General features: G+C 46.0%; 1 protein-coding gene across 2 annotated transcripts in view; it reads right to left on the bottom strand.

The window, feature by feature from the left end:
• The window catches only part of USP43 (ubiquitin specific peptidase 43), a 55,500-nt gene that overhangs the window by 5,887 nt on the left and 23,051 nt on the right, over nt 1–26,562 (bottom strand). Inside the window, exons 5-14 of one of the 2 annotated variants that reach the window (XM_081220592.1) lie at nt 24,521–24,656; nt 22,387–22,522; nt 20,959–21,094; nt 18,337–18,448; nt 14,935–15,038; nt 13,743–13,820; nt 12,840–12,966; nt 12,393–12,744; nt 9,901–10,059; nt 8,776–8,940 (exon numbers count right to left, since the gene is read on the bottom strand). In XM_081220592.1, the coding sequence (XP_081076718.1) occupies nt 8,776–8,940; nt 9,901–10,059; nt 12,393–12,744; nt 12,840–12,966; nt 13,743–13,820; nt 14,935–15,038; nt 18,337–18,448; nt 20,959–21,094; nt 22,387–22,522; nt 24,521–24,656 (1,505 nt within the window). The remainder of the gene's footprint in view (nt 1–8,775; nt 8,941–9,900; nt 10,060–12,392; nt 12,745–12,839; nt 12,967–13,742; nt 13,821–14,934; nt 15,039–18,336; nt 18,449–20,958; nt 21,095–22,386; nt 22,523–24,520; nt 24,657–26,562) is intronic. The other variant, XM_081220593.1, reaches the window with a different exon arrangement.

Raw genomic sequence — 26,562 nt, 5'->3', positions numbered from 1 at the left:
GCCGCGATAGTGAGAGGCCTGTGCACTGCGATGAAGAGGGGCCCCCGCTTGCCACAACTAGAGAAAGCCCTCGCACAGAAACGAAGACCAAACACAGCACCCCCCAAAAAAATTTTTTTAATAAATAAATAAATAAATACTCCTGTTCTCTGTTTAAAAAAAAAAAAGAATAAAGAGAACCATCAGAACAGAGCCTTTTGGGCCATTAAAGAAAAACAGACAAAATAAAACTGTCAAGGAGATTCAAGTGTAGAACAACAGGAGACTGAAGAATGTGACTTTCAGGTTTTAAAATTCAGTAAATGAACTGAAGGCATGCAGGGTCACTGTGAAGACTCAAATCAGTGGCCTGAAATGATCTTGAAATTGATGACATTTGGTAAATTTCACAAATTTTATAATTGTGAAAGCAATGTTTCATGCCATAGAGCAAAATGACAAAGCAATAGAAATCACAGGGAAAAGCTAGGAGACTTGGAGGACAGATCTAGGGGACCCAAGAGGCAAATAATAGGAATCTGAAAAGTAGGCAAGACAGTAATTAAACAAAAACAGCATTTCCCTAAAGAAAAGTCTGCATCTGTAGAAGGAGAGGCCTCCACAAGTCCCAGGCAGGTTTGATGAAAAAACACAGACCCAGGCAAATTCTGGTAGAATTTCTAAACTCCAAGGTCAAAGACAGAATTTTAAAAGCTTCCAGCCAGAAAGAACAAGTGACTCTCATGTGAAAAAGAAGAACTTCTCACCTGCAACCCTGGGGCCTCATAGACCGTGGGAAAACATCCACAGATGCCCGAAAGAAAAGGACTGCAACCCAAGAGCCCTTCACCAGTCTATCTGCCCTTCACTCCCCGGGAAAGGAAAATATTCCTGGCTCTGCAGAGGAAGAGCATGTTACGCATACCTGAAAAGAATTCTGACCAAACACTAAAAATCAGCACCGAGACCTGAAGACAGAAGGTGATGAAAAGAAGACAGACAGCGGTGTCCAGTGCAATCGTGTACCATCCACCCTCGCAGGGGACAGGTGGTCTTAGGATGTGTTACATGAAGTTAAGTTGGTGTGTTTGGGACAGGAAAGGGACAGCAAGAGTAATTCTGATTACAGTCTGGAACAGAGGAGGAAACCATCTCAGCAAAATCTAAGAACTGGGGACTGACGAGGGGGTGCTGTTGAAACAGACCAGAGAGAACCTGGGAAAGCAGCTCAAAGCTCTCATTTGCGGGGAATGACACGGAAGCATTAAAAGGTCTCATTAGGGGAAAGAGAGAAGGCAGTGATGAAACAGAATGACTCGTAGGAAATAGCAGGCTTCTCGTATCCATATAATAATTGGAAAATGCCTTTGATTTTAAATATAGGGAAGCATAAGGTAAGAATTAACAAGATGGAAAAGAACAGCGCTTCCCACTGAACCAGGGGGAAAAAAGGGAACACACAGCAACATGATCAAATCAGTAAAAATAAGAAAAAAGAATCAGTGATCGAAATTTTTTTAATGAAATGAATGTATATACACTACTATATATCAAATAGATAACCAACAAGGCCCTACTGTATAGCACAGGGAACTGTATCAATATTTTGTAATAACCTATACAGGAAAAGAATCTAAAGAAGAATATATATATATATAGGACTTACCTGGTGGCGCAGTGGTTAAGAATCCGCCTGCCAATGTAGGGGACACAGGTTCGAGCCCTGGTCTGGGAAGATCCCATATGCCGTGGAGCAACTAAGCCTGTGCATCACAACTACTGAGCCTGCGCTCTAGAGCCCATGAGCCACAACTACTGAGCCCATGTGCCACAACTACTGAAGCCCCTGTGCCTAGAGCCCGTGCTCTGCAACAAGAGAAGCCCACACACTACAACAAAGAGTAGCCCCTGCTCACCGCAACTAGAGAAAACCCACCCGCAGCAACGAAGACCCAAAGCAACCAAAAATAAATAAATAAATTTATTTTTTAAAAAAACAATATATATATATAACTGAATCACTGTGCTGTGTATACCTGAAACTAACATGATATTGTAAATCAACTCTACTTCAATTAAAAAAAATCTCGGGCTTCCCTGGTGGCACAGTGGTTGAGAGTCCGCCTGCTGATGCAGGGGACACAGGTTCGTGCCCCGGTCCGGGAAGATCCCACATGCCGCGGAGCAGCTGGGCCCGTGAGCCATGGCCGCTGAGCCTGCGCGCCTGGAGCCTGTGCTCCGCAACAGGAGAGGCCACAACAGTGAGAGGTCCACGTACCGCAAAAAAAAAAAAAAAAAAAAAAAGATGCTCAACATCATTAATTATCAGAGAAATGCAAATCAAAACTACAATGAGGTATCACCTCATGCTGGCCAGAATGGCCATCGTTAAAAAGCTAATAAATGCTGGAGAGGGTGTGGAGAAAATGAAACCCTCCTTCACTGTTGGTGGGAATGTAAATTGGTGCAGCCACTATGGAGAACGGTATGGAGGTTCCTTTAAAAACTAAAAACGGAACTACCATATGATCCAGCAATTCCACTCCTGGGCATATACCCTGAGAAAAAGCTAATTTGAAAAGATACATGCACCCTTATGTTCACAGCTGCCCTATTTACAATAGTCAAGACATGGAAACAACCTAAATGTCCATCGACAGATGAATGGATAAAGAAGATGTGATACATATATACAATAGAATACCACTCAGTCATAAAAAAGAATGAAATAATGCCATTTGCAGCAACATGGATGAACCTAGAGATTATCATACTAAGTGAAGTAAGTCAAAGACAACTATCATATGGTATCACTTATATGTGGAATCTAAAATATGACACAAATGAACTTATTTACAAAACAGAAACAGACTCACAGACATAGAGTACAAACTTATGATTACCAAAGGGGAAAGGGGGTGGGGGAGGGATAAATTAGGAGTTTGGAGTTAGCAGATACAAACTACTATATATAAAATAAACAACAAGGTCGTACTTTATAGCACAGGGAACTATATTCAGTATCTTATTCTATATTCAATAATGGAAAAGAATATTAAAAAGAACATATATATATGTATATTTAAAACTGAATTACTTTGCTGTACACCAGAAACTAACACACTATAAATCAACTGTACTTCAATTAAAAAACAAAAAGACATGGGGAAACTGAATGCAACAATCAACTCACCTAATTTAATAAAGCTCACATTCCTCAGAAGACAATGTACATTATTTTGTGTATACACAGAACACTGACAAAATAATCATCATGTAGTTACTTGATCACAAAGAGGGAATCATTTTTGAAAACCACATTTTTGGATCACAATCCATAAAATTAGACATAAAGAATAAAAGGGTGACCAAAAACTCTTAAATACTTGATACCCAGATAACCTTTAGATCAAAGAGGAAATCGAAACTGAAACAACATACTATTTGGAAAGCACTGAAAAAGAAAAACAAAACCTTTGAGGCTCAATAAAGCCATAGAGGAAATTTACCATCAGGAACACTGACACTGAAACGCTTTAGTCCCAGGGCCCCTCCTCTGCAAAGGACTTTAGCAATTTTTTCACATGGTCATGTTTTTACAACAATTGCAAAAGTAAGGTATTTCTTTGTCCTTTTTCTTATAGAGCCTCTCCCAATACCCATCCCCAGTTATTTAAGTTGCATACCCCACAAAACTTGGATCTGTTCATTTTCGTTTTAAAATGCCTTCGTTATTATGAAGTCCCATAACCAGAGCTACCAGAAGGATGAAGTTGCCAAGCTATCAGTGTTTCTCTACAGGGGACTGCTGGCATTTGGGAAGGACAGGTCTGTACCACATGGTACCATCCCTGGACATTGCAAGACATTTAGCATCCCTGCCCCCTGGGGACTAAATGCCAGTCCTGCCCTCTACTCATTTTGACAGTAAAAAAAAGTCTCCCACATACTCGTGGGGAGAGGAGTCAGTACCAATCATTGTTGAAAGCCTATGTGCTGGATTTTGATCTTGCCCTGGGCTTAGTATTAACAGTAAAATAAAGCTGGATTTTCAACCATCTCAGAGCTTCTCAAACAGGTTTCAAATCTATCACCATTATATTCAGACTCCAAGAGGGAATGCTCCCTTTGGAAGGGAGGCTCTGGCAGTGTCTGAAAGGAATAGCCTTGAATTTGGAATTTACATCTAAGAGCCACAGAGCCAGGACTCTGGCAGCCAGAGGGAGCCGGTCTATTTGCAGCCCGATTACTTCCCAGGCGAGCTTGTGACTGGTTACGTCCGAGGCTCAGCTTTCTCCCTGGTAAAAGGGCTAACATTTCACCTCTCCCAGAGTTCTGAATGAAGTAGATAAGTAACATGCCTGCAAGGGTCTGGAGGACAGTTATTCTGCAATATTACTTCTCCTCCCATCCCAGCCCTCTCTGTCTCTCTGGGGAGTTTTCTGGAGCTGTGCCTGACGCCTGTCCGAGTACCCTGTTGAAAAGTTGGCCATCTTTTGAAGTTGCCTCCTTAAGGGGTGTGAAACACATTTCTTCTTGGGAGAACTGAGAAATGGCCCAAGGTCCTACGCCCCTGGACAGAACTGGGATGAATTTATGAGCTTGTCAGTGGCTCATGCTGATGGGGGATGGACATGCTGGGGAAGGAATGCCTTTTTTTGTTCACCAGACACTACCCTAAATGTGCAGTCATAAAAATGTGAAGGGAAAAGAAACGCCCAGACAGGGTGAGTCAGAATATAATGCATGAAATAGTACGCCAACACAGAGCGGATTCTAAGGAAATCAGACCACCGTGATTTGCAGGGGGCGGTGGTGCAATCAGCATTCTGTCTAATAGTGAGATATTGGGAGCCAAAATGCTGAACATGGAGGAATAATTCACCAAAATTTGACACATAAACCATAATAACCAGAGGGTTGGAGTCCATGACAATCTAAAACCACCTGCCGCTTTAAAATTCTATCATCAGGGGACTTCCCTGGTGGCGCAGTGGTTAAGAATCTGCCTGCCAATGCAGGGGACATGGGTTCGAGCCCTGGTCTGGGAAGATCCCACATGCCGTGGAGCAACTAAGCCCGGGCGCCACAACTACTGAGTCTGCGCTCTAGAGGCTTTGAGCCACAACTACTAAGCCTGTGTGCCACAACTACTGAAGCCCATGCACCTAGAGCCCGGGCTCCGCAACAACAGAAGCCACCGCAGTGAGAAGCCCACGCACCGCCACGAAGAGTAGCCCCCGCTCGCTGCAACTAGAGAAAGCCTGGCCGTGGCAATGAAGATCCAATGCAGCCAAAAATAAATAAATAAATAATTTTATTTTAAAAAATTCTATCATCATATTTATTCCCTCCCGAATATGTAACAGGAGCCTGGGACACACCAGGAACTGTGTTAGCTACTTTGATAGAACAGTAACTTAAAGTATAAAGAAATAAGTAACTGACGAATAAACACACAAACACCCCAGCAATTTCACTCCCAGGTAAATAGCCAACAGAAATGCAGACATACGTACAACAGAAAGGCATGAACAGAAATGGTCATAGCCGTACTACTAGTAATAGCCCCAAACGGAAACAACCCCAATATCCAACCACAATGGAATAAATAAGCAAAATGTAATCTATTCCTACAATGTGGGAGGTTTTGATGAGGGAAGTGGAGCATCCCATCAGGGTGCAGAAGGACACCAGCAGACGTTTCCCAAAGACACTCTGTCACGTGTCTTCACCACAAAACTTGTGTGGATTTTTGGAGAATCCACAAATAACTCAAGAATCCGGAAATCTGTAACGACTCAAAGTGCTTCCCCTGACGATCAAGCCAAACTTCGCCAGGTCAGCCTCTGAGATCAAATCCAGCCCATCCGTGAACCCCTCGGAAATACGGTGGTTCTCCCCACCCTACCCATCATGATTTCTTTTCCAAATGCCTGCTTTTGCTTTTTTATTGACAATGGTCAACAGTCAACAGACAACAATCTCTCTTTTTCTCTCTCATATGTACAATTAAACTTGCGTGCAGAGAACCTGTAACGGAGAACAAACATGACTCCATGTTGGATCTACTTCTTTAGCTGTAACCCTTGTGCTCTGTTGCCTATCTCAGTCATGCTGGCTCTGCACCTTTTGTAAAAGAATGTTGCCTAGAGCCTGAAATATACCTGATAGCCCATTTTCAAGGCTCTGACCTTTAAAGGTATAACACTTTCCCATTCGTGTAGAGATAAAAAGTTGCAGAACAGAAAGTAACAATTCTCTTGTTGGAGGTTTATAGGAACATTGTGACCAGACCTACCTGGGCAGCTGCAAGTACAAAGGATTCCTGCCCCGAGAAGTGAGCAAGGACCAGCCACACCCCCTCCCCTTTTAGTATAAGGAAAGCTTGAATTCTGCCTTGGGTAGATGGTTCTTTGGGGCACGAACCCACCATCTTCTCGGCCTGCTGGCTTTCCAAATAAAGTCGCTATTCCTTGCACCAACACTATGTCTCTTGATTTATTGGCCTGTCATGCGGTGAGCAGTACAAGCTTGGACTCGGTAACAAACGTTATGTGTCTGAGTTGTTTTGGGTTGGTTTGCGTTTTTTTGTTTTTTGTTTCTGACAAATGGAATAAAATGAAAAAAGCACTGATACATACCACAAATATACATCTCACCAATATAATGTTGAACAAAAGAAGTCAAAGAAAAAAGAATGTGACTACATTTACATAAAGTTTCCAAAGAGGCAAAACTAATCAATGTGTTAGAAGGCAGAATAATACTTCCTGCTGGAAAGGAGGGAAACAGTAAAGATTGAGAAGGATATGGGGGTGGGGTGGGGGAGGTAGAGATGACCTAGAACTTTCTATTGCTGAATCTCAGTGATAGTTACATGGGTATGTTGTATGATAATTCATCAGATGTACACTCGTGATCAGTACACTTTACTGTATATACGCGGTACTTCAATTCAATTTTTTTTATTTAAAAAACCAAATCAGGAGCTAATAGGAAACAGGGAAACTAAAAGTAATTAGAATGTGCTGCCACTTTCTGATGCAAGGAACACAGAGGCTAAAGATACACAGACAGACAGACACACACGAGTTTTTATGAAAACGTTTGTTTCTGTAGTTATTGCCTCTACCTCCTGCACGATCATCACATTTTCCCTCTAGTCGGGACCATCTGAATGCTAACATGCTCCGTTATTTCTTATTTGGCAAAGAAAACCCCAAACTGCTGTCAGCCTACGTTCCTCTGCAGGTACTGCCTCTCTAATCACAGTCTTTGATGGGACCCATATCCACTGTCAATCCTTTAACCCAGTCTCCTTTCCACCTGTTACTGACAGCTTCCATTCTTTCCAAACCATGATAGATGCCCTTGGCAAGTCACTGGTGACCTTCCAGCCCGATGGTCACGTACCCATCTTCATCCTACTCCGCCTCTCGACAGTATGTGACACAGTTGGCTTCGTCCTCCTTGAAAGAGTCCCCTTTTTTGCATCTGTGACCCATGTTTGCCCAGTTTTCTTCCTATTTCACAGGCCACTCCTTCTGTTTCTTTGCTGTTCTCTCTGCCTTTGCTCAACCTCTAGATGTAGGAGAGCTCCAGGGCTGGTCTTAGGTCTTTACTTGTTTCTATCTGTATAATTTCCCTACGAGAGCTCAGCCAGCCCCGTGGCTTTAAACTCCATCCGTGTGCTGATGAGCCTCAAATATTTTTCTCCACTCCTTAGTTATCATCTTGATTTGGAAGTCTTACCGGAGTCTCAAAATGACCATGTCAAACGTTTGATTTCCCTCTAAAATTGACCCTGCAGCCTAGCCAACCAAGCCCTTCCCATCTCATGAACTGTACTATTACTGGTCACCTAGTTATGTAGACACCAAGCAAAGAGTCCTCCTTGGTTCCTCTCTCCCTCACACCCCAAACCAGCAAATCCTGTTAGCTCTATCTTCAAATATACCCCGAATCTGACCACCTCGTACCTAACCCACTAACCCAAGCCACCACCCGCTCTCGCCTGGAAAACCACAGCCAGACCTCCCAGCTGGCCTTCTGGCTTCTTACCCCTCCTGTGATGCATTCACACAGCAGCCAAAGTAGGCTTTGTAAAAATATCAGATTGATTACTTGCTGCTCAAATTTCCCAGTAGCTCCCAGCCACCCCCGCAATTGGAATACAATGCAAACTTGGTACCATGTGCCAAAGGCACGCTCCCACCTACCTCCTATCACTCTCCTCCTCATTCACTGTGCTCTGGCGGCAGCTCTGGTCTCTCCTGCACCCCCCTACCCCCCATCCCACGCTCACTCCCACCTCACCCTGATAGCGCGGAGCACACGCCCAGACTTTACACGACTCACTCGCACTCAGGCCTCTGCTCCAAACTCACCTCCTCGGAAAGGCCTTCCCCACCCGCCCTACCTAACGGGCCCTCTGCATCCCTTCTCCCCCACCCCTGGCCTAGATACCTTCTTCCCTTGATGATTTACCTCGTCGCCCTTATCCCTGCTTTACATCCCGTCATGAAATTCATTCACTCGTTGACGTGTTGTCGGGCCCCTTTAGATGGTCAGCTCCAGGGAGCACAGAAAGAAGGTACCTGCAGCCAGAGGGTAGTGGGCAGGGGGCGGGCCAGGTCCTCAGAGCCCCGATTTGGGAAATAAATAAACCTCTCGTACCAAGGGACTCTATACACTCCGAGCCATGAAGTGCCAGCGCCTTCCTAAGGTTGAGGAGTGACGGTCGTTACAGAAAATGAAAGTAAGATCAGCAAGTTTAACCGTGATCGAACGTACCCTTTCCTTGGCTGGGGAGGCTCTTGGTGCAGAAGGCGGGCCCAGGCAGCTGGGGCCGGGCAGGGCCGGGGGTGGAGCTCCAGGACAGCAGGCTGCCCCTCCTGCTACCATCACTGCTTCCAAGCCGGAGGAGCCAGTGATCGGACAGGGAGGAACTGGTGGAACCTGCAGAAGGAGCACAGAGAGGGAAGGCTGGACCTAACTCCAACCTTCGGGGACCCCCGGGCACCTCTCACGGCCCGATTCCCATCCCCGACCCCGGAGCTACAGAACCAGAGTAGAATTACAGAAACGAGACTGAATCTCTGGAGGAGAACCTATAACTGACGAACCATGAGACCAAGCCTACACATTTAGAGAAAGGCACTCGGGCACAGAAAGGACAGAGCGTTGATGAGAACTGAAAGGCTTTTCGTGAAATTACTGGTCGCCAAGTCCAGTTTTCTAAATGTGGCATGTTTTTCACTCTCGCCACCTCTACCTTCTGTGAAAAGAAGGCAGACTTTGCATTACGGTGGGTTTAGACCTGCTGGGGCATCTTGGTCTTACTTGGCCATTTTCCAACAATCTGGGCGCAGAAGATCTGAGTCATTTTTTTAAAAATGTTCTTTCGCTCCAAAGTAAGGATGGCTAGTTTGCAGAGTGAAATCTGTCATACCGAAAGGTCCGTTTTGACCCTTCTTTTCCATCTCCAGACTGCCAAGCAAGTGTGAGGTTGTCTGATAAACGTATCTCTGGGGTGTGGTTAAGTAGCTATTTCCTATTAAGGCCCCTCATCCCTTATAACTGCTCTTCCCTTTCTACCGGGACTAATGCAGGGTTATACTACACAAGCTTAATTAAGATCTGGCTCGATATGGGTGAGAGTGGAAATATGGAATCCCATGCTCCCAAGAGCCACCTGCCACAGATACAAAATCTTATTCCTTTTCCCTTTCTTGCATTTCAGTATGTCCCTCCCACGTCCTTGCAAATGGGACACTAGTCTGTAGGGCTCTACACGCTCTGTAGCAGCAAAGCTTCCTCTTTCAGATCCTTGCCGACCTCTCCCGGTCCTCGATGTTTGATAGAGCATCCTCCCCATTCCCAATCCTCCCCTCTCCTGTAAGGACCAGCAAAACCTACCTCTCATGGAGCTGCTGGCTGACCAGGGAGGGATGCTGTTTCTCTTCTGGTAAAACAGGATGTAAGCCCCTCGCGTACTGACCTCATCTTCTAGAAGCGGTTCCACCGTGCTGTCGTCATAACTGTACCACTGGCCATCCAGAGAGTTCCGGCAGTAGGCTGCGAAGGTCCAAACCCCAAGTCCCCATTATTGGAGCCCCCCAAGGCAGGAAGACATTTCCCACTGGCATGGCTGAAAAACGGACGTTTGTAATAGAATGAGAAACACTGGACCATTTTTAGCCAGAAATGAATGGGGCAGAATCAGCAAGGATCACCAGTTACACACCCAGATGCTCACTGATCGAGTGAGCTGTTACCACCCAAGCTGAATCCTTACGTTGTAGAGCTTGTTCAGGCAAAATCTCCACTAAGAGGGAGTCCCGATTTATAATATTTATGGGAGTCCCAGGCAATAAGGCCAGTGTTCACCCCCGTTCTTTTGAGGACCTTGAAAATGCATGTCTCTGATTCAGTACGCAAGGAAAAATATGCAGTTGGGATTATGGTACACTTCTTTCCTACCTAAGAACTGCAGTCAAACATTTAAGAAAAGATTCTCACCACCTTCTAAACAAGTACGAGAAAAAGTCCTCTCCTTTCCCTCCACACCTCAGTAAATGGCTCCATAACTATTCCATAACCATAATTCGGAAGTCAGCCAACCTTTTTCTGTAATGGGCCAAACACACAATGTTTTAGGCTCTGCAGGTCCCTGATGGCCACATACGGTCTCTGCCATGTATTCTTGTTGTTTTGGTTGGGTTTTTTTAAACCACTTTTTAAAATGTAAAAACCATTTTTAACTCATGGGCTGTACAGATACGGGTGCCAGACTGGATGTGGCCCACAAGCCACACTTTGCTGGCTCCTGCACCAGCCCAAGGCAGGCACGGAGAAGTTTGTCTCTGCCCCTCCTTTTCTCTTCCACCCCACGCTGAGTCCAAAAGCCAGTCTCACTGATCCTCTTTCCAAAATATGTCTTGAATACCCTGTCATCACCCAAGTCCCAGCCAACACCATCTCTCACTTGAGCCCCAGAAACTTCCTCCTAACTGGAATTCCCACTTCCACTCTTGCTCTACCCAATTCTCTGCTCGAGCTAAGACCTCAGTTTGTGAACTAGATTATGTCTTTATGCCTCTTGCCTAAAACCTTTTAATGGCTTCCCATCACCCTCTGAAAAAAGTGCAAACTCTTGTCCGTGGCCCACAGGGCCTTCGGACCCAGCCCCATCTTATGTCACTTTCCCCTTCAGCCACAGCAGGCTTTCATCAATTCTTAAACACGCAAACTCCACCTCAGGGCCTTCACACAGGCTAGTAGCTCTGCCCATGTTTACCTCCCGTTATTCACACAGCTAGTTCCACCTCAGCCTTCAGCTCTTGACCTAAAGGTAACATCCTCAGGGAGGCCTTATCTGTATCTCAGACACATCAACCAATCACCTTTTCATGATACCAAGTAGGGAAAGTACTAAAGGGACAAGCACCTTTTTATTTTCTGTGTCTGAAATTAGTCCCATGAGGGCAGGACTCCTATCTGTCTTGTTCACCACTGAGACTCCAGCACCCAGCCCAGGGTTTGGCATAGAATGGGGCTTCATAAATATTTGCTCAATGAATGAATGAGTGATGATCCTGGATTTTTATACAGTCTGGTGCTTTCCAAATTGCAGGTTCATTAGTACACTAGGAATAGAGCATTTTTCAAAAAAATGAAATATTTTCAAGCATTTTTTCAAAAATGATTTACTTTATATTATTGTAGAAGAGACCAAGGTACACGATTATGAACAACTGAACGAGCTGCCAAGCTCTTTGTTTCTGTCCTTCCAGCCTTCATTTTCTCCAAGTTCCTCCGAGGCGTTAACAATTAAAGGTACCCCGTAGAAATAAAAAATACCAAATCTGGGGCTTCCCTGGTGGCGCAGTGGTTGAGGGTCCGCCTGCCGATGCAGGGGACACGGGTTCGTGCCCCGGTCTGAGAGGATCCCGCGTGCCGCGGGGCGGCTGGGCCCGTGAGCCATGGCCGCTGAGCCTGCGCGTCCGGAGCCTGTGGCTCCGCAACGGGAGAGGCCGCGGCAGTGAGAGGCCCGCGTACCGGAAAAAAACAAAAACAAAAAACAAAAAACCAAATCTGATAAGTAGAAGTCCCTGTGTTGAATCACAGACGTGGATAAATGGCACTCTCTGGGTTCCAACAGCTACCCTCTGGTATCCGACACAGTCAAAAACTCGGGCTATAACTAATTTTCTATTCCAACCCCCCACGGAACTCCGCTCGACGCTTGGACCAGACGCCACCACCCCACCCACGGCAGGTGCCCGGTGTGCGCCAGGTCAGGGGTCAGCTGGTGCCGAGTGCCCGAGCGAGCTCAGCATCCCAGGGGTGCCCCTTCCCCGGGCACCTGGAGGCCCGGGCCGCAGCCACGGGCCGTGAGGCAGGCTCACCTGTGTAATGCCCACCTTGCAAACTGCCGTGGTGGTTGCAGACCGCGTACAGGTCGTACAGGAAGTCTGGTGGGTAGCTGGTGGGCAGGCAGGCCGGCTGCTTCCAGGAAGGAGGCCAGGGGTCCGGGGAAGCCTTGGGGCCCGTGCTTCTCTGGGCCACATGGGGAGCCATGTCGAGGCCGGCGAGCGGGAACTTCACCAGCGTGGAGAGCTTGTTTCTCCTCTCGCCCACTTGGCAGAACCGTTTGAGGTGGATGATGAGGATGTCGGGCAGGGTCCACAGGCTCAGCTTCACCACGCCCTGCTGCAGGGCCTGGCAGTGGGGACACCGCCACGCATCGTCCTGCGCCAGCTGGAAGGGAAGCCACCGGGACGGTCAGCCACTCCCCCGCCCCGGGGTCGTGACCCTCCCCGGGCCGGAAGGGGCGTGGACCCCCAGGGCGGGACCTGCTCCTCCTTGGTGTAGAACTGGAAACACTCGTCCAGGGTGCAGCTTTGCTGCTGGTGGGCTTGCTGCTGCCGGCACACGCTGTCCGCGTCCTGGACCCGCTCCTCCTGGATGCTCCCGAACAGGCTGCAGGAGCAGACAGAGGCCAGGTGGGGTCTCACCCCTGAGGGGGCCCTACTCCCAGCTAACGGGGTGCAAAGCATCTGCCCGGGAGGCAAAGGCCCCCTTCCCAGGACTCCCGGGGCACCCACTCGCTTTTACTGGACTTCTCAGACCCCCCACGGACCCAGAGAGGGACCGAGCCCTTGGCTTACTCATTTTTGTTTCATGTCGTGGTGCAGGGCCCAGCACCTAGTAGGAGATTAATAAACACTCGCCGGCCTGAACAGTGTCCTTTCCCGAAGTCGGGCAGATGCACTCGGTGTTAGAGAAGCAGCCAAGCTGAGTGATTAAGCGCATGGACTTGAGGCGACAGTCTGGGTTCAAAGCCCGGCTCTGCCAGGCACAGGCCGTGTGACACTGAGCAACCGTTTAACCTCTCTGTGCCTCAGTTTCCACATCTGATGATGTGGATTCGGGTCGGACCTACCGCACAGGAACTGGTGCATGAAATAGACGGCATGGATGTAAAGTGCTCGGAGCAGTGGCTGGCACGGGGTGAGTGGGTGTCACCTCACCATTTCCAACGGTGACTGGTACCACCACTCACACCACCCCCAGCCATCGTTATTACTACTCCTGTCGCTGTTGTTTATATACAGACAATTGCCATTGGGGCTTCTCTGAGGAATGGGCCACACGGCATCCGGGGGAGCATCATACACCCCCAGGGGAACTGACACAGGAAGGTCCATTTGCACGGACAGCTCTCCTCTGCCAGAGCTGGGCTCTGCCGGACTCACTGTTCCTTGGTGCCACTGTCCCACTCCACGGCCAGTTTGATGTGCGGGGGGCCTCCCGGCCTCCTGAGGTGCAGAGCCCTGATGAGAGAACAGGGAGCCCATCAAAGGCATGGAGGCTGCTTCCCACTCTCTCCTCCACCCCCAGGACTGATGTTCCCAACAGAAATGTCCAAAGCTACATGGAAACTGAGGTCGGGGGTCTGGGGAGGTGCTGTCTGCAGAAGACTTGGTCCTCAATCTACCCCTGAAGACTCTGTCCTTGCTCCCCTGGGAGCTGGCGAGCTCCGAGGATTTGGTGGCTGCAAGGCCACGACTCAGCCCTCCCACTGCAGCCCCAGCCATCTTCTCAGTGTCGAGGAGGCCGTTCTGCTTGAACGTCCTCAGCAAATACCCAGTTCTGATGATGCCTCAAATGAGCTGCTAGGTTTTCCTCCACTGCACAGTGAAAGGAGCACCTTCCTGTCCACCTCCACGACCTAAAAGGTCTTCCCCTTCCAGACCCTCCCACACCCAGAAAACCTCAGTGTGAATCAACCCATCGCTGTTTCCAGCTGCTTGGGCTCAGCCCATTTCAGAAGAGGTTGTCTGGCCTTAATGCGGAAGAGACAGGACAAGGAGAGAGTGGAAGATGTGAAATCAACAAGACACATATGGGGACTTCCCTGGCGGTCCAGTGGTTAGGGCTCCATGCTTCCACTGCATGGGGCATGGGTTCGATCCCTGGTCAGGGAATTAAGATCCTGCAAGCCGCGCGGCATAGCCAAAAAAAAAACAAACCAAGACGCATACATACAAGTGACAGACAGGAGGGTCTGCACCTAAAAGAAAGTTTTGAATGTACTGCAAGAAAAAAGTGGAGATGTCACATGCGTCCCTAACTGTCACCAAGATGATTCAAAAACAGGTTCTGAGTTCATGGAAGTACACAGTCCTTAACCAGCCGCGTGAATGTGTGTAAATTCACTAATCATTGGGAACCTCAGTGTCTCCCCATCTCTGAAGTGGCCGTCAGTACCGCTCTAGACATGAGGGTTGAAAGCACAGAATGTGTATAAGGACCTAACCCAGGCACTGGTGCTGAAGACCGAGGGCAGCTAAGATTGTCATAAGTCTTACTGATACACAGCCTTGAAGGAGTCTAGTCAGGTAGGAACGTATGCATTCTCTTACCACGTCTGGAACATCCCCTTACCTGTCAACTGCCCAGTGATAGAGGGGCTGGCTGTCCTTTGGGGACAAGTAGCTGCAGGCCAGGGACAGCCCCACAACCCGGATGGAGAACAGTGACCCCAGGTTCTGCCAGGCCGAGAACAGGAAGCAGGTCATCCCACATGTTGGTGTGAATCAGATGGTTAAGTGCAAAGAAGTTACTCAAAAAATGTAAGCTTTTGCTTATAGTGTATTTTGGATACACCCTTAATAATTATTTCAAATCCAGAGATATAAAGGCTTCGGTTTTTTTAGAAGATACACCCTATACCTTTTAACATAGTGATCTAATACCGTGTAACACGTTAAATTCTCCAAAACAATGAACACAGTGATTTAAAATAACACAGGTTTAATTGGAGCAAATGTTGGCACAGTTAATGGGGAATTAAACCACTTTTGTTCATTAATTATTAACGCTAATTTACTTTATTAAGATGATTATTATCGTCACCAGATTACCAAAATGAGGCAATTATCTAAAAGCAAGTTAGTGTACATTTTACGTCTCAAATGCTAAATAAGTATTTATACGTGTCAAAATAAGCCGCATAAAAGAAATACCACCTATGTTGTTATTCTAAGATGGACATTTTTTTCATATTTTAACTTTTCTGAAATTGAAGTGAGCCTTAAACAGCCTTATTCACAATAGTCAACAGGTAGAAGCAACCCAAGTATCCATCAACAGATGGGTGGATAAACAAAATGTGGTTTATATGCACAATGGAATATTACTCAACCTTCAAAAGGAAGAAAATTCAGATGCATGATACAACATGGATGGACCTTGAAAATATTTTGCTTAGTGAAATAAGCCAGACAGAGGAGGGCAAATATTGTATGATTCTATTTATATGAGGTCCCTAGAGTAGCCAAATTCATAGAGACAGAAAGTAGAATGGAGGTTCTCACGGGCTAGGGGTTGGGGCAACAGGGAGTCGTTATTTAATGGGTATAATTTTTGTGGGTATGGTGAAAAATCTGGGGAGTATAGTGGTGATGGTTATGCAGCATGGTGAATATAATTAATGTACATTTGTGAACGTTTACAATACACATTACATACATTTTACCACAATGTCTAAAAAAAAAAAAATCAATGGTCTCTTCAAGTAATGGAAATACAGTTCTTAAAATTGTCACTGATGACCTTGGTCACAACTAGAAAAAAATGAAATGTTCTTACAAACTCTGGCAAAGATAAGTGGCAGAAATCTCTACTTAAAAAACACTAATGAAATGTAGGTTGAATTCAGGCAGGAGAAGAGAGGGAAAACATTATAATTCAAAGAAACAGGAACAGGGCAAAGACCGTGTGACCCAAAACATACTCAGTCAGGGAGCTGTGAGCCGACTCCTGGGCTGTGGCAGCTGATGGGGGGAGGGGCAATAAGTGTGACATTTGGGGAGTGTGGACGCCTCACTGGACTATACCTACACTCTAGCTGACCTGCCGCTTCAACAAACACAAAACTGATGGCTGGAAGCAAGCTGACTTCAGGGGCTTGGATTCAGGGCTGGCCACGCGAGGGTGTACTTCCCAAGAAGTTAGTTAAATCTGGGGGGGAAAGCTCTTTTTCCTGGCACCCCTAATGGAGCCTTGCTGTTTGGATGGCAACACAATAAGGCACCTACACTGCATAGAAGCAGCTCACCCTGCCTGCCCACAGAGAAAATTTACAAAGGAACCAGAAAAATTCCTAGGCAATGATCAATCTCTTTTCTTCATAGTTCATGCAAATTAATCCCATCCAGCAAATTGGTCATTTTTGTAAGAGACATTTTCCTGTCCTTCATTCTTGGCTAGGGAAATTCACTTTGGAACCTTCAATATATGTTCACTGCTTTTAATCTCTTTGGTTCAATGCTGAGAAGGCTGACAGGATTCTTTCCAAATTATTACCAATTCCTTTCAAACTCTTCAAAATATAAAAGCCTTGGGAATTCCCTGGCGGTCAGGTGGTTAGGCTTCGGCGCTTTCACTGCTGGGGCCAGGGTTCGACCCCTGGTGGGGGAACTAAGATGCCGCAAGCCACGCAGAGCGGCCAAAACAACAAAAACAAAAGAAACCAAAATATAAAAGCCTATGGGTTAGACGGGTGAGCTAACCTGGGAGCCTCACAACCACTTAGAACACATTATTCTTACATAAAACCATGGGCATCCACACATTTGTCAATGTATCTATGGACAAGCGGCCGTAGCTGAGTTGGAGGTTGCCTGTATTAGAATTTTGCAGGCCCCACTGACTGCTTCATCGGTCTCTAAAATTGAAATGACTGGAGAGATGCAGAGGCAAAAGCACATGGGAGACCAGGGGGAGAATAAGAACAGCTGAGTTCAACGTTTGCATGAAAGCCATTTCATCCACTCTCGACAGCCAGGAGCACGGGGTTTGGGGAAAGCTAAAGCTATTACTAGATATTCTGACCTACTTGGGGAGAAGTTCGAGTTTCTAATTTGGGCACCACGGCACATCTGCTGGGCAGTTCATGAAGCAAAAATCCTTTGGAGATAAAGATTTGGTGCAAATGTAGAAAAGGTCTTAAACAAACTGGTATCTCGTGTAAATCCCGAGTCAGATGTATGGTTTTCCCTAAGCAGGAAGGCACGTGAATTATGAAGAACTCTGCAGAAATCCCTCCGAAATGTTTGGTACATCCCCCAAATGAAAAGTTCTTACTTAGAGTGTAGTTGGGGGAAAACAAAATTCTGAGACTACTGACATGTCCCTAAACACGTTAAAGTCTTCTATGCCAAGCAGCCATCAGAACAGTTTCTGATACTATCAGGGCTGAAGGGAATGGTTTTAGAATTTGTTGTTTTTATTTGGAAACTACCAGTCTGAGAATAAATAAGTGAGCAAGGCAAAAAGGTGCTTCCCCCTGAGTTTTTAACCTGTTTTTTGAAAACTGGACAAAATTGTGGTAATACCTAGGTTTTCATATTTGGACATAAACATCGATTTTAATTTTCCACAGAAGTTATACCTCAAGTCCCTTGAAGTTTTTGATCCAAATGTATAAGTTACAGTTTATTACAATAAGCTCCCCTCCAAGAAGAGCTATGGGAAGCCATAAATATAGAAAACTGAGATGAATGATGTAAATCCCACTCTTTCTTCCAATGATGTTTTGAAGGATTTAACGAGCAAAAGCTCCGTCCATGAAACGTATTTTGTAATGCCACAAAGAGAGGAACAGCACGGACCATAAAACGGTTATTTTCTTGCATATAAATCAAAGTTGTTTGATACGACAGTGGGAACACTGTCATTGACAGAAAATGCTTGTCTCTCCTGAGCTACCACTAGATTCCTACACCCCTCTCTCCACACCCCACACCCCCGACCACACACACACACACACACTGACACACTGACCTGTAGGGGAGCCTCGCTCTTCATGAGATAGCGGACCTTGCTGAGAATGCACTGATGGAGCTGGACCCATGAGATGGCTCTGTCTTCCCTAATCAGGAAAGGTGGCCCAAACCTGGAAATCCAAGGAAATGAGGTTATTTCGGCAAAAGAAAAACCAACAATACCCAACAGTCAAGAGCATTGGCTCTACTCGTTGGCTTCTCTCAACTGGATAAGAGTTGAGCACAAAACACAATACAAAATTGCCCACCTGCGACCCTCGTTATGAATGGAGACATAACAGTGTAAAGAGGTGGCTGGGAAACCCTCTTCCCCAGAGAAAGAGCAGACTAAGAGAACACAGGACCCAGAGGAAAGCCAGGCAGAGGTAAGCCCAGTGGACACATCGATGGCTTTTGTGTATCAGGAATGTGCCCAGACTGCCTGCTGTCAATTCCAGCTCTGCCCTGGGTGCCTCTGGACAAATCACTGACCTTTGACTGCTCTCTGGCCCCACCTGCAAGGCTGTGTGAAGATCCAGTGGGGTAAGAATGTGCTACTGTTGAATTAACTTTGCGGAAGTACGGCACAAACACGAGCTGGTGCATTGGATGGGCAAGGGCACTGGGCGTCAATTGTTGAATAGACAGATGGGTTTACTTACCTTATCCTCTATTACTAGGCATTTGGGTTGTTTCCAATTGTTTATTTAAGCAATGCTTGCTCATGGCAGGGACTATACACGTTCTTTTGCCTACGCCTTTGGGTGCACATGACTAATTGTTTCTTTGGGATAAAGTTCCAGAAGTGGAAATAAGACCAAAGCTATTTATTTCCAACCTGCCCTCTAGAAAAGCCACACCAATTTACCCGTGAAGCATGTGCCCCATTCTCTTGACACTTGCCCAGAATGAGTATTATCAATTTTTTAAAAGTTTTTTAATAGTCTGAAAGGTTAAGTATAGCACCTCGCTATTGCCATCAGAATTTCTTCTACTACTAATGAAGCTGAATATTTTAACCTATGCCTGTATTTCTTCTGTGAATTAATGTTCATCTCTGTGGCTCATTTTACTAAAAGAATACTATGTCTCTGCCTAATCTGAGAGCTAGGTTTTATATGACGGATATGCATCCTTCAGCTGTCACATGATGTAAATATTTTTCTTCGTTTGTGCTTTGCCTTTCAAATTTGCTTTTAGCTTAGCATTTTAAATGTATTTAAAACATTAGACTTTTCCTTGATAGCCTCCTGCCTTAGGTGTTAAAATAGCCCCCAACTCAAAGATATAAATATTCCCCTATACTACCTTCAAGTAATTTTATGGTTTCCTTTTCTGTAATTACCTCTCCAATCAATTTATACATGAGAATTTATGGTGGGAGTAAAAAAATTGATTATTTAAAATAAAAAGAAAGCAAAATATCAGTTAGCCCATGCTTAGTATTAAATAATTCATTCACTGCTTACTATTATGAAATACACCATTTTTATCATATAGCAAATACTGAAGTACATACTCTTCCGCCTATATCACAATATTTTAATAATTAAAACTTTATTCTGTTTTACTAGAACAATCCCTCTTCCTTCTTTCTCCTGCCCCCAATATTTTCTGGCTACTCTTACGAGTTTGTTCTTCCAGATAAATTTTACAAACATTTTACCCATCTAAAATTTTTTCATTGGAGTAATATCTTTTAAACATTTTATTTGCATTCTATAAGAAAACTATCTGGTTTTGTATATTTGTTATGCAACCAGTCACTTTCCTGAACTCTTTCATTAGTTCTAATTACTTTCAAGTTCTTGGTTTTCTGGATAGAAAATAATATAATTTGCAAATAGTGGTCATTTTACCTCCTCTTTCCAATAGCCAGTTTCTTTTTCCTTTGTCTTACTGCACTGCCTAGGCCTTACAACACACTATAAAATAATGGTGGGCTTCCCTGGTGGCACAGTGGTTGAGAGTCCGCCTGCCAATGCAGGGGACACGGGTTCGTGCCCCGGTCCGGGAGGATCCCACATGCCACGGAGCGGCTGGGCCCGTGGGCCATGGCCGCTGAGCCTGCGCGTCCGGAGCCTGTGCTCCGCAGCGGGAGAGGCCACAACAGTGAGAGGCCCGCATACCACACAAAAAATCAAATAAAATAATGGTGAGAGCAAAAATCATTGTTCCTAAAACCAATAGGGAAACCTCTGATGCTCAACTGTTAAGGACAATGTTAGCCATGTGCTTAAGGCAGTTATTTCTGATCCTCTTTTTTTATTTTTTATTTTTTGCGGTACGCGGGCCTCTCTCACTGTTGTGGCCTCTCCCGTTGCGGAGCACAGGCTCCGGACACGCAGGCTCAGCGGCCATGGCTCACGGGCCCAGCCGCTCTGCAGCATGTGGGATCCTCCCGGACCGGGGCATGAACCCGTGTCCCCTGCATCGGCAGGCGGGCTCTCAACCACTGCGCCACCAGGGAAGCCCTTTCTGATCCTCTTGATCAGGAAGTACCTTACTCCCTACTCCTTGTTGATCAACTTTGAGAATGGATATTTAATTTTTTTCAAATTAGAATTATTCTAGTGCAAATTCCAAGTACATGTTGACACAACCCAGACATCATGTAAAAGAAGGATGAAGTTAAGCATACCTGCTGGCCTGCTGCCCTGAGCCCACCAAATTACAGAAGAGGATTAGCACCGTGGTCTCACTGTGGACGGGCGGGGGTAATCGCTGACCCTCGCGGACTGCCAAGCGTGGGGAGATGGGTAGACCAGATGGACGAGCTGAAGGGCGAGAATTACATTTGTGTTCTTAAAGGAGCTGCTGCGCTGGGTCAGAACCCTGGCTTCTAGCCCCTCTTCTCTTTGATCATCCATTAACCACCCTTGGGAGACACTGGAAGGCTTCAGGGGAAGTGATATTAAGGTTCATGGCACTTGTTCCATCAGGCACCTGGCATAAGATGATATACATGGTAGTGAATTTGCTGTTGTGGTCAGCCAATTTTAAAGTATAGGCAGGGATTTTAATTAATACTTTTCAAAGCCAATCTGAAAAATACACCAAAATGATTTTGGTTGCTTGTATGCTTTGATCAGAGAGCTGTAGAGTATCCGCTGTCTTAGAACGCCAATGTAAGGGGTACAGAGAGAAGGTAAGAATCTTTATTGTTGAGGAAGTAGAGGAATTGGACCATCCTCAATTTCCAGTCAGCTCTGAAATTTTACTTTTAAGGCACAGATGTGTCCTGTGATTGAATTTGAAAAGAGGGCTATTTCACTGAGTTATCACATAATCAGGGCCTGTCAATGTCCTGTTCCAGGCCCAGAGTCTCTCTGTTGACTCACAGCAACTGCAGACACTTGGTTCCCACAGCCTGCCTGCCACCTAGGCTGGCCAAGGATATGGTCCAGGGCATAGGATTCATCTGGGGTATGTGTGTAACACTGGCACAAGGTCCTCTAAATATGAGCCTTACTGACTGGCTAATTGGACTAAAATGGATACTGACCTACAATGAAAGGCTGTCAGAAACTGACCATCTCTGCCTATCCAAAGTTTAGGAAAAGTTAACATAGGGAAGTGGGACTGTTAACAAAAAGTCATTTAATAACCTCTTTGGCCATCTATGCTCCAGTTTGTAACAGTTTTACTTCAGGCACTGACCTTGAACCATAAGAGTCCTGAAGACAAAGATTACCCCAGCACCTATTCTGAATAGTGGTTCTCAAAATGTGGTCCCAGGACCCGCAGCATCAGCATCACCTGGGAACTTGCTAGACATGTGATTTCTCCGGCCCCACCCCTGGCCTACGGAGTCAAAAACACTGTGGGTAGGGCTCAGACATCTGTTTAAACAAGATCTCCAGGTGGCTCTGATACTAAGGCTTCAAGAACCCCTGTCTTAGTTCATTAACTTTTATAATCAACCATCTGTACAACAAATATCAGAGAAAATAAGCCTGATATTTCCAAGTACTAAAATTAAGTGTCTTTTGCCTTAGCACCCAATGAGTATCCTCTCCAACCTATAACTCATAATATCCAAATAAAATTATGCAAAGCACTCTTGTACCTGAGAGCATCTCCTGGCCAGGTGATGGAGGGGCTTGGAAGGCATACACATTATCTCCCTCTGCAATAGTATTCAAGTCCTCTTCATCAAAGAAAGACCGCTGGAGTCCACTGGGATGAAGTTCAACCAAGATCACCTGGAATGAGGAGGATCACTTTTCCTCTAGTTTCTCAAAGGGAACTTAACAAACACATCATGCCTTTTATTTATTTATTTATAAGTCTTTTTTTAAAAAATATTTATTTATTTATTTTTGGCTGCATTGAGTCTTCGTTGCTGTGCACGGGCTTTCTCTGGTTGCGGTGAGTGGGGGCTACTTTTTGTTGCAGTGCGCGGGCTTCTCATTGCTGTGGCTTCTCTTATTGCGGAGCACGGGCTCTAGGGTGCGGGCTTCAGTAGTTGTGGCTTGCGGGCTCTAGAGCGCACGCTCAGTAGTTGTGGCGCACAGGCTTAGTTGCTCTGCGGCATGTGGGATCTTCCCGGACCAGGGATCGAACCCGTGTCCCCTGCATTGGCAGGCAGATTCTTAACCACTGTGCCACCAGGGAAGTCCCCTATAAGTCTTTTTTTTTTTAATTTATTTTTGGCTGTGTTGGGTCTTCGTTGCTACGCGCAGGCTTTCTCTAGTTGCGGTGAGCAGGGTCTACTCTTTGTTGTGGTGCACGGGCTTCTCATTGCGGTGGATCTTCTTATTGCAGAGCATGGGCTCTAGGCACATGGGCTTCAGTAGTTGTGGCACGCAGGCTCAGCAGTTGTGGCTCGGGGGTTTTGAAGCCCAGGCTCAGCAGTTGTGGCACCCAGGCTTAGCTGCTCCATGGCATGTGGGATCTTCCTGGACCAGGGCTCAAACCCATGTCCCCTGCATTGGCAGGTGGATTCTGAACCACTGCACCACTAGGGAAGTCCCCATCACGCCTTTTAAATTCCTGACAGTCCTTTTACTCTCTTAAAGTTTCAAACTCTACCTCTCTTACACTTCTCCCCTTTTGATCTTTTATTACTGCTATTTTTTCCCCCAAGACTCTCTCTCACCCACTCTCCTACTCTCTCCCTCACTATAGATTCCCATATAGCACTTTGGGTTTACAAAGCAAGATACACACATTTTTTTCCCCAGTTGAGATCCTCATTAAAATGGTGAGAGAGGTCAGAGGGATTGACTGGGTGGGGGCAGGAAGGAGACCACTGGGGTGAGGGAAAGCCTCAAGAATCATGGTGGTTACACGTATGTACACGCATGCAAAAATTCAAGTTATAACCCTAAGACATGGACACTTTCTTGTACCTATGTTATTCCTTAACAAAAAGGTTAAAAATACTCTTTAATTAGAAAACAATCCCACGAGGTCACCAGGGAAGTGTAAAATTTCCATTTTACAGTTAAACAAACAGAGGACTAATTACTTTGTCCAAGGTCAGAAAACTAGAAGGGACTGAATCACAGTTAGAACCCCACTGCGAGCCCTTCTCATCATACTGCAATGGCTTTTCACCACCATCACTTCTACCCTGTCCTTTCATGGGGGTCCCTGTTAGGAGTCTGCCCTCCAAAGTCAAGTGAATCCAAACTCTTTACCAAGACGCTAAAAAAAAAAAAATTGGAGCACGTCCATCCCACTCTCTTCCAAATTGCCTCTCTCATATACACACCACAAGTTACTTCAGTAGTTCCTTATATTTCATTTATTGTCCCTTCAGTCTCCTGGCTTATATTCTCGGGAGTGAAAATATAGAATAGTGGTTGTGAAATCAAACCATCTGCATTTGATTTCAAATCCTGGCCCAGCCACTTACCAGCTGTGTGACCTTGGGCAAGTCACTCAACTTCTCAGTGCTTGCTGCTAAAATGAGGATAATTGTAATATCTACCTCACAGGATGGTGGTGAGGAGTAAATTAGCTATAAAGTTCATAGAATGGTACTCAGCTGAAAGACAAAGGTGGTTTCCTTTTCTGGTTACTCTGTGAAAATGCAGGGAGAGGTCAAGGCCCCGTCAGCACAGACACCAGGGACTATTAATCAAACGGAAACTCAGGAGCCACTCAGGAGTCACCGGGAGCCAGAAATTAACCTAAACACCCTAGACAGCCGGCCCAGTTAGCATCCATCATCCCATCACCAGGCCCCATCACACCTCATCCACAGGGACGCCACCTTCCTCTGCAACCATCTTCCTCAGGGCTGCCACCGTGCTGAGGATTGGCACGGCCAGGCCAACCCGCAGGAACCGCTGGCTCTTAGAGGGGAAGACCAAGGTGACGCTCAAGAATCTGGAAAATAGGAAGGAGGCCACATCCTTAAAGGGCTGACATGGATTGTTGCCACCATCACTGATAACGGGTCAAGCTCAGCACTTAGGCAAATCTCTGCTTCCGGGTCGGGTCATTGCCCTTTAGGTATGCTGTCACCAGGTGGCAGTGGAGAGCCAAATCGCCAAGGGTCTCAGCTGAGTGTACTTTTCCAGCAAGTTAAAAATAAAAGATATTTGGGCTTCCCTGGTGGCGCAGTGGTTGGGAGTCCGCCTGCCGATGCAGGGGACACGGGTTCGTGCCCCGGTCCGGGAGGATCCCGCGTGCCGCGGAGCGGCTGGGCCCGTGAGCCATGGCCACGGAGCCTGCGCGTCCGGAGCCTGTGCTCCGCAACGGGAGAGGCCACAACAGTGAGAGGCCCGCGTACCGCAAAAAAAATAAAAAATAAAAAAAAATAATAAAATAAAATAAAAGATATTTGATTAAGAATCACAATACAGACCTTCCTCAACTTATGATGGGATGACATCCCGATAAACCCATTCATTGTAAATTGAAAACATCTTAAATCGAAAATACATTTCATAAAACTAAACTACCGAACATCACAGCTTAGCCCCGCCTACCTTGAACGTGCTCAGAACACTTACATTAGCTTACAGTTGGGCCAAATCATCTAACACAAAGCTTCCGTGCTAATAAAGCGTTGAATCGCTCATGTAATATATTGAATACTATACGGAAAGTGAAAAACAGTGATTTTCAGTGTATTGGTTGTTTACCCTCGTGATCACCAGGCTGGACTGGGAGCTGTGGTGCTCCCCTGCCCAGCCTCATACTGCTCATCTGGGAAAAGATCAAAATTCAAAATGTGAAGCACCGTTTCTACTGAATGCGCATCACTTTCGTACCATTGTAAAGTCAAAATATTGTATACCAAACCATCGTAAATCAGGGGCCATCTGTACAGATCTATATAGTCTCAAGGTTCTGTTTGTTAAATAGATAATCTTAAGCAAAAGGAAACTTCGAAGTCTGAGAAGTAGAGCAGTCAAGCTTCTTCCAGGACCACTCACCACTGCTGATGAGGCTCTCCTTTCCTCCTGAAGTTCTCCCTTGGTGATGGGATACAGCCCTTCTGCCCCCTAACCTCTCTGGACTCTCTCTCTGGTTCTACTTCCTACTACCCTCAGCAGCACACCAGGGCTCACCCCTCCAGCTCCTGTTTCCCCTGCTCTATACTGCAGTAATTATCTAATTCATACAACTAATTAGCAGAACTGGGACTTGAACCCAGGCAGTCTGGCCCCAGAGCCAGTGGTCCTAACCACTGTGCTATGCTGCATCAGGCCAGGTATCACAGCTCATATCTAACAGTAGCTGTCATCTGATGATAGGATAAGCCAGTGTTATATCTGTGGCATAGACAATCAGCAGTACAGGAATTCAGAGCAGAAAGGGGGATTAAGTTGCCAGAAAAGGCTTTACAAATGTCTTCACTGCATCCAAAAGATGGAGAATGTCAACAGACAGAGGGCAAGAGAAATGGTTTTTACAAAGGTGAGGAACCCAGAGAAGAAATGCCACCTTCTGTGACAGTGAAGGCGCCCCATATAGTTCGCTAAAATTCCATGAGACTGACACTGGCCATTGCCTTAACAGTCACTGCTAAGCCCTGGACTTCTTGGACACTTGCACTACGTGCTTCTTACTTTTGCAGTGACCACACCTCCTACCTAACCCTGCCTCCTCTTTTCTTTTTTTTCCTCATATCTCCCAACAGCCCTTTTCCTTTTTCTTTGCTCCTTAAATAAACCTTTTCCTACACCTTCACTAAGAAGAAAAAGGATTTGGAAATAAAGCAGGGGAAAGCAGAGGGTGACAGATTTTCTCCAGTTCGCCCCTGTCTGATTGAGTGGTACCAACT

This window comes from Mesoplodon bidens (assembly GCF_964165515.1).
Source record: "Mesoplodon bidens genome assembly, chromosome: 19".
Classification (NCBI taxonomy): Eukaryota; Metazoa; Chordata; class Mammalia; order Artiodactyla; family Ziphiidae; genus Mesoplodon; species Mesoplodon bidens.
The sequence above is the reverse complement of the archived record's forward strand: the minus strand, read 5'-3'. Positions and strand labels throughout refer to the sequence as shown.